The sequence below is a fragment of the Mustela nivalis genome, assembly GCF_964662115.1.
Source record: "Mustela nivalis genome assembly, chromosome: 13".
In the NCBI taxonomy this organism is placed as follows: Eukaryota; Metazoa; Chordata; class Mammalia; order Carnivora; family Mustelidae; genus Mustela; species Mustela nivalis.
This window is the reverse complement of record NC_139032.1, coordinates 90,973,067-90,980,511: the sequence shown is the minus strand read 5'-3', so window position 1 is coordinate 90,980,511 and position 7,445 is coordinate 90,973,067. Positions and strand designations below refer to the sequence as shown.

The following is a 7,445-nucleotide window of genomic DNA, read 5'->3' as shown; positions in this document are numbered from 1 at the left end:
CTCCTTTGTAAGGGGGAGCCCCGTTCCGAGGTGTGGCCGGGCTGCGTCCTGCTCATCCATGCGCCTGTGCGTGGGCGCTCGGGCTGCCCCCCTCCTCTGGCCGGTGTGGACAGAGCTGCTGGGAACACGGGGGCGGAAAGAACTCTCCAAGGTCCACTTCCAGACCTCTGGGGCACGGCTTGGCATCGTGGGATTGTAGGTAATTCTGTTTGCTTTTCTGGGGAGCTGCCATCCATCCCACGGCAGTAGCTTGGCTTTTAGGAGATTCTCTGTGGGGCCACCCCAGAAGCATCTGCCTTTGGCTCAGGTCATGATCCCGGGGTCCTGGGATCCAGCCCCGCATGGGCTCTGGGTTCGGCGGGAAACCTGCTTCTCCCTCTCCCCACTCGTGCCCGCGTGCTCTCTCTCAAATAAATAAATAAATAAGACATGTATAAAAAACAAAGAGTCATTGGCGCCTGGGTGGCTCAGTGGGTTAAGCTGCTGCCTTCGGCTCAGGTCATGATCTCAGGGTCCTGGGATCGAGCCCCGCATCGGGCTCTCTGCTCAGCGGGGAGCCTGCTTCCCTCTCTCTCTCTGCCTGCCTCTCTGCCTACTTGTGATTTCTCTCTGTCAAATGAATAAATAAAAAAAAAAAAACAAAAAAAACAAAGAGTCGCTGTTTGGTGACACCCCGGGGGCCCCTTTGGCTCACTACAGTGTCTGTTCTGCGACAGCGACGTCAGTACCAACACGAGCGCCCGCTGCGCGGGGGGCCGGGCCGCGGGGTCCTCCCGGTATGCCGCGGATCCGTGCAGGGAGGGAGCCCGCAACGAGAACGGGGCTGTTTCCAGGAGAAAGGGACCCACGGTTGTGCAAGCCTGGGGGCGTCGGGTGTCGGCCCCACGGTCACACCCAGCAAAACGCAGACTCCTGCTCCTGAGCCACGCAGACGCCTGCTGGGGGGAGGGGTCCCCGGGAGACAGGGCGGCGCATGCAAGAGGGGCTCTCACAGAATAAAGTCCCACTGACCCTCCCTGGCCCCGGGAGTTCAGCCTAAGCACGTTAACTCCCAGCTCCCGCAGGGACAGGCCTGCTTTCCGGCCCCACTTCCAAAGCACGGGGAGTCCCAGGGGCGGGGAGCAGGCGGAGCGCCTGCAGGGCCCAGTCTCCTCCCAGGCCCCACTGGCTGGGGCAGCGACCTGGGAAAGTGGGACCCCCGGGGCCTGGGTCTCCCACTCCCCAGACAGCACAAACCGCGGGAGGCCAGGCACGGCTTCTCACCCCACGTGTCTCTGCAGCGGAGCTCCGCGGAACACCGTTTCTGGACAGACAACTGTCTGGCCCCGTGCTGGCCCCCACAGGCAGGAACACGACAGCACCTCTGAGCCCCGTGCCAGGCAGATGTTCCCGTAGGTGGTGGGACCTGCGCCTCCCAAGTTCACCAGAAAACGGCGTTGGCTTCTCACTGGCGGATCCGTCTGGAAGCCGGGTGGGATTAGGAGCGCAGCCTCCCGCCTCGCAGCCGCGGCACAGGGGACGCCTGCCAGAACTACCGGGCCCGGCCCGCTGGGGTCTGCGGTGGGCAGAAGCCAGTTCTCCCCCAGTTCAGAGACCCAAAGCCCAGGGTCAAGGTGTGGACAGGGCCATGCTCCCTCCGAAGGCCCCAGGGAGGGTCCGGGCCTCTGCATCCCCGGGCGCTGCGGCGATGCCAGGCGCCCCCTGTCTCTGTCCCTCCAGATTCTGGCTCCGTCGTCACACGGTCTCCTCCCTGGGTCCCCACTGTGTCCATTTTCTCTTAAAAGGACACTAGACGTTAGCCCCTGCTCCCGTGGGCCTCATCGGATATCATCACAGCTGTACAGGACTTGTTTCCAAATAAGGTCACATTCAGAGGTTCCAGGGGGACACAGGTTTTGGGGGGACGCCAGCCCACCCACTGCACTGCCAGTGGCTCAGTGCACACCATGAACACGCTGACCGTGGCAGGCTGTCCCAGGGCTGCAGGCGGAATGGCAGGGCCGGAGGGGCTGCTATGCGCAGGGTGCCCCTGCAGAGCCCGCCAGACGCCCACCTCACTGGGCAGCAGGAAGGTCCATTCCTCCACCCTTTGCTCAACCCCCACCCAAGTGGAACCATGGTCCCCCGGCGCAGAGCCTCCCTGAGCAGGAGCCACGCCCACATTGAGACCTGCCACCTGCCCCAGGAGACGCCGGGGTCACGGGGCTTGGATGCCACCGGAGGGCCACACCTGAGTGACCGCCTTGTCCCCGAGTCAGGAGCCCAGTGGGCCCAGGCCCACCATCCCACAGGAGGGGTGGCTCCCTCCTGGCACAAGGACACCTGGTCCCCACGGAAGAGAACTCAGACCTAGAGCAGACGCGACCTTATCCTCCGAGACACGGGCGGTGATGACACGGGGGCACCGAGGCCCCGAGCACAAGCTGTGGGCCACCCAGGAAGGCCCAACACTTCTGGGCATCAGGAGAGCGAGGCTGTCCCTCTGTGGGACGCGCTGGAGGCAGCTGTCCCCCTTGCTGCTCCTTCCTCCGCCCCGAAGCCCGCCTCCCCCACCACGAGCAGGTTAACCGTCGGGCGTGTCGGACTCCGCCTGGGACACGGGGCGCCCAGATCCCCTGCGGCGGCTGCCCGGACAACAGGGGTCAGGGACACGTTCTTCTGCCAGGGACAGCCCCGGAGCTCCTGGGTCCCTGGTGACAGCTCACACAAGGAGCCCCGGGAAGCGCGTCAGGAAAACGTGGGAGCGAGCAGATGCAGGATTCCCACCGTGTGGCCTTCACCAACACACAGAGCCACGCGGAACCTGCCCGAGCTGCCCGCGCGTGCACCGCCCCCCGAGGGGCCGCCCCGCCGACGCCCGCAGCCGCCGCCCGCCCGAGCTGCCCGTCCGTCGCTGTTACTCAGCATCCCATGTTCACAGAGCGCTCGCCCCTTCCTGCCATGGGCGGGTGCGGTGACCAGGGAGGAGCGGAAGCCTGAGGGGAGAGTGAAACACGAGAAACACCAGGAAGGACTGTGACCTTCGGGCAGGGCAGGCACGGTGGGTGGCCCAGGGGTGGGGGCGCCCGCAGAAAGGAGAAGGGTAAAGGTGTAGGTGACGTCTGTCCCTTGCGCAGGACAGATGGCCACCCACGGGCTCATGGTCCACAGACCCTAGGGCTGGCATGGGGCTCTCCCACCCTCCGGGGCACAGCTGTCCTCAGTACTGATTCTGACCTGCTGTTGCCCAAGTTCGTGACCCAGGAAGTGTTCCTGCCGCCGGCGCCAGCCCGCACCCACCCGGCCCTGGCCCCGGAGCCTCCCTCTGGGGCTGCCAGGAACTGTCCAGGCGCCGGGCACACGGGGACCTTCCTGTTCCCACTGAGAGGGAAAAGGCCTCCTATTGTCCTAGGGGAGGAAGCCCTGGGGCTCTGGGGAGGGGCCCGGGGGGATTCGGGGAACCGCGTGCCCGGGGGGCCTGGACGGGGCTGGCTTGCAGGCCCCCGGCCCCCATATAAGGGCCCGAGCCCGCGGCCCGGCCTTCCTCACTCCCGGGAGCTCAGCGTGTCACAGCCGCAGCCATGAGGTGTCTCCAGCTCGCCCTGGGCCTGGCCCTGGTGTGTGGCCTCCAGGCCATCGACATCCCCCCGGCCACGAGGAACATGGACCTGCAGAAGGTGGGAGGACGGTGGGGGCGGGGCGGGGCCGGGGGCGGGGCGGGGCGGGGCCGGGCAGGGCAGTGGGGACCCGGGGGGCCACACGGGCAGGAGCCGGACCCGTGAGGTCGGGAAGACCCCCTGCCTCTCTGTCTTCGGGGCAGCTTGTCCCCTGGTTTCCCAAGATCCAGAAGGTTCTAGAGAACGTGTCTGATGTGTATCCGGACCCATCTGGGGAACACTGGGGTGTTCTTTCCAGCGAGGAAATCGTGTCGCCCCGTGTCTGGTGGACGGCCCAGGGTCCTCCAGAGCCCACTGACGGCCGCCCCAGTTAGACGGGGCCTCTGCCCGGGTGGGAGGGGGAGCCCTGGGGGACCGGGCCCCTTCCCGCCCCCCATGGCACTCAAGGCCCCGTCCCCAGGTGGCTGGGATGTGGCACTCCATGGCCATGGCGGCCAGCGACATCTCCCTCCTGGACTCTGAGACCGCCCCCCTGAGAGTGTACGTCCAGGAGCTGAGACCCACCCCCGAGAACAACCTGGAGATCATTCTGCGCAAACGGTGGGTGTGCCCCCGCCCGGGGTTGGGGCCAGCAGGGAGAGGGGGGGTGGATAGGCCGGGGGCGGGCAGGGCAGGGTCCTGATGGCAGCCGGCTCCCTCGGGCTGGTTCCCTGTGCCCTCGTGACCCCACCCCGGGCTCCGGGCCGGCAGGCCGACCACACAGGGTGGCCTCAGGTCCGTGGGCAGAGAGGCCCGTGTGGAGGCCGCTGGGCAGCCGTGGGGCCGGGGCCCTGGGGGCCTGGGCTGGTCCTGCCATGAGCCCTGTCTGCTCTGAGGGACCATAGCGAGAACCAGTTCAGCGTCACCCCCTAATGCTGTCACCACCTTTCAGGGAAGACAACAAGTGTGTTGAGAAGAAGGTCTTTGCGGAGAAAACTGAGTGCGCAGCCAAGTTCAACATCAAAGGTAGGCGTCCCCAGCGCCGTCCCCGGGAGGCGACTGTCCTGGCGCCGGGAGGGTGCGGTGGGCCCGTGCGCGTGCCCCGCTCTCCCACGGGCCGTGCTCTGCCCAAGCTCTGGGCCTCCGGCCTCCGGCCTCTCGGGTGTGGAGAGCAGCCCCCGCCGCGAGAGTCTCCTCCCCCACGACTGTCCTCGGAGCGTCTTCTGGCTCACACGGAGCAGCGCTGCCTCCCGCTCGCTCCGGACGGCTGGGACGCGCAGCTCCCGCCGAGCCCCTGGACTCCGCTGGATGAGGGGACGCGGCACCGTCGGGGGCGGCGGGACGGACCGAGCACGTCCTTCTCCGCATTCTCTGTCGCGGATTGCAACGTTCGCGGGGGGTGGGGGGTGAATTATAAAACACACAAATGGAGAACTTAGTGGTAAAATAGAAACCAAGGAGGCACCGAAACGTCTTGTGGGGATTCCCCCCAAAATTCTACTTGTTTCTCTACTTCAGAGTTGCTCCAGGCCACCCTGACCCTCCCTGTCCCCTCCAGAGCCCAAGCCTCTCCAGGGCCTGGGCCTTCTGCCCCCTCCTCCCTGGCCCTCTCCTCCCCTGCTGGTCCTGCTCCCCACCCCCCCCACCCCACACACACATACACACGCGCCCGCCTCTCGCCCGCCCCAGGGCCTTCGTGCTCCGGGGCTCCGCCTCTCCTCTCCTGCCGCCTCTGGCCATGCCCGCGCTGGTGCCGCCTGGGGTGGGTGGCCCTCGGGGTGCCCGCCAGCACGCGGGAGGGGTGCTCCTGCTGGACAGGACTCCATCTCCACTTTGGCCCTTCTCTTCGCCCCCAGATCTGGAGGAGAACCAGCTCTTCGTGCTCGACACCGACTATGACAACTACCTTTTCTTCTGCGTGGAGAACACGAGCACCGCCCCGCCGACTCTGATGTGCCAGTACCTGGGTAGGCGCTGGCGGTGCACGAGGTCTCCCTGAGTGGGACGGTGGCTGAGGACCCCCTGCCGGCACCTGGGGCACCAGAAAGCGGACAGCGCAGCGCCCTATGGGCCGGCGGGCCTGGGGGTCCCCGTTTTCCCCAGGGGTGGCCCAGTGCACTCACTGCATCAGAAATCAAAAGGGCCCAGGAGGGTGGCTGCTGGGTCAAGGGGCTGGGCTTAGTGATACTGGCTGCTTGGTCAAAAGATTAATACTCATTAGAAGCTTTTGTTGGCGCTAATGTTCTTAATGAAATGCAAGCCAGGAGAAGCCATAGCACAAGGCAGAGACATTCCAGGTTTGCCCGAATGAAGCCCTTTCTGGGGGCTCAGCTATGCTGCTGAGACCCTAGCCTAGGGGGCTGGGCCCTCTCCTCCTGTCCGAAGCCATCCCGGGAGGAAGGGACCCTGGAGCCCAGGCCTGACCTGCCGCCCCCCACAGCCAGGACCCTGAAGGTGGACAACGAGGTTGTGCAGAAATTCAACAAAACCCTCAAGACCCTGCCCATGCACATCCGGCTCGTCCTCGACCCGACGCAGGTGGAAGGTGATCCCCTCCCCCCTCGTCCCCGCTCGCCCCCGCGTGGGCTCGCCCGTCGGACAGCCACCCGCGCTGGGCCCCACTGCCTCCCATGGTGGCCCCCTGCTTCCCAGACTGCCCAGGATGGGGGAGTGGGAAGTGCAGAGCCCCCGAGGCGGGGTCCTCCCGCCCCAGCCCCTCTGCCGCACCCCTCTGGGCCCAGGGCTGTCCTGGCGACCTGTGACCCCCCCACGGCTCTCCCCTCCCCCACCAACAGAGCAGTGCCGCGTCTAAGGGAGCTCCTGCCTGACCTGCCTCCTGCGGTAACGTACCAGCCCTGCCCCCACGTCCTGGGCACACGCACGGTGGGGGGCATCCCAGGAGACCCCTAGTTCCCCTCTATCAGGCCTTGGTCCCTCTGCGGGAATGGCTGGAACCTGGTGTCCCTCCTGGTGACCGCAGGGGCCAGGCTGGCCACGGACACCCTCTCTCCCGTGGCCTTCCTGGGATGTCCTCCCCATGTCCCAGTCAAGCTCTCGCACAGATGTCCCCGCGGCCTCTTCTGGGCAAGGGTGTGGGGCCTGGCGTGGGCTGCCCACCACTCAGCCGGAGGCGGAGAGGCCGTCCCTCACCCCCAGGCCGGGAGGGGCTGGCGAGGGCCCAGCAGGCTCCCCGGGAGTCACAGGGGAGCCCGCGTCCGTTTCAGGCCCCAGAGATGACATCGTCCCCTTCCTGCCCCATCAGAGGAATCAGGAGGGACCGAGCCCACCCGGGGCTCCCGGACCTGCTCCTGCTCAGGCCGCGGGGTCCTCGGGGCCCCTGCTCTGAGCCTCCTCCTCCAGCAATAAAGGGATGAAGCAGCCGGCGGTCTGCCTGGGTCTTTCTTGGTCGTCGGGCGCGGGAGGCAGGGTTCGGGCTTCGGCACCACGCCCGCAACATCTGGGGATCAGCACTCATCACGGGGTCTCTCTTACACCTGACAAACGCGATAAAAGGGTCTCAGGGGACAGCGGGCCCGATAGGCTGTGGGCAGCACGACCTTCACAAAGGATGGGCCAGGAACGTGTGGGCCCTGATGGAGTAAACACCGACGGAGAACCGTACGTGCGTTACTTGCCCATCAATCCGTTCTCTTCCGAAAGCGCAGCCCTGGGACCCTCACGGTCGCGTCCAGAAACAGGAGGGTGATTGCGAGCAGGAAGCCTGGGCACGAGCTCCACGTGCCGATGCCCTGACCTGCCCTGGGCTGGGACGAAATAGAGGGGTCCCCAGTCAGTGGGTCCCAGGACAGCAGTCAAAGGTGGAAAGGAGACCTGTTTCCACACATTCAGCGTCCCTGATGTAGGGTACAG

At 66.3% G+C, this 7,445-nt stretch overlaps 1 protein-coding gene across 2 annotated transcripts; it reads left to right on the top strand.

The window, feature by feature from the left end:
• Window positions 1–3,422: 3,422 nt before the first annotated feature.
• On the top strand, window positions 3,423–6,955 carry PAEP (progestagen associated endometrial protein). 2 transcript variants are annotated; one of them, XM_082696211.1, is made up of 7 exons: window positions 3,423–3,656; window positions 4,057–4,196; window positions 4,528–4,601; window positions 5,432–5,542; window positions 6,016–6,120; window positions 6,371–6,416; window positions 6,838–6,955. In XM_082696211.1, the coding sequence occupies exons 1-6, from the start codon at window positions 3,561–3,563 to the stop codon at window positions 6,385–6,387; spliced, it is 543 nt and encodes a 180-aa protein (XP_082552337.1). In that variant the 5' UTR covers window positions 3,423–3,560; the 3' UTR covers window positions 6,388–6,416; window positions 6,838–6,955. The 2 variants fall into 2 exon arrangements, with proteins under 2 accessions (XP_082552337.1, XP_082552336.1); XM_082696210.1 differs by having other exon boundaries at window positions 3,424–3,656; window positions 6,800–6,955.
• The last annotated feature ends 490 nt before the right edge of the window (window positions 6,956–7,445 follow it).

What these genes read in the sequence shown, in the direction of transcription:
- PAEP (XM_082696211.1), top strand. Translation starts at nt 3,561, where the DNA reads ATGAGGTGTCTCCAGCTCGCCCTGGGCCTGGCCCTGGTGTGTGGCCTC. An exon ending in GGAACATGGACCTGCAGAAG is followed by an intron (nt 3,657 to 4,056) that starts GTGGGAGGACGG and finishes CCCCGTCCCCAG; the next exon opens with GTGGCTGGGATGTGGCACTC. An exon ending in GAGATCATTCTGCGCAAACG is followed by an intron (nt 4,197 to 4,527) that starts GTGGGTGTGCCC and finishes ACCACCTTTCAG; the next exon opens with GGAAGACAACAAGTGTGTTG.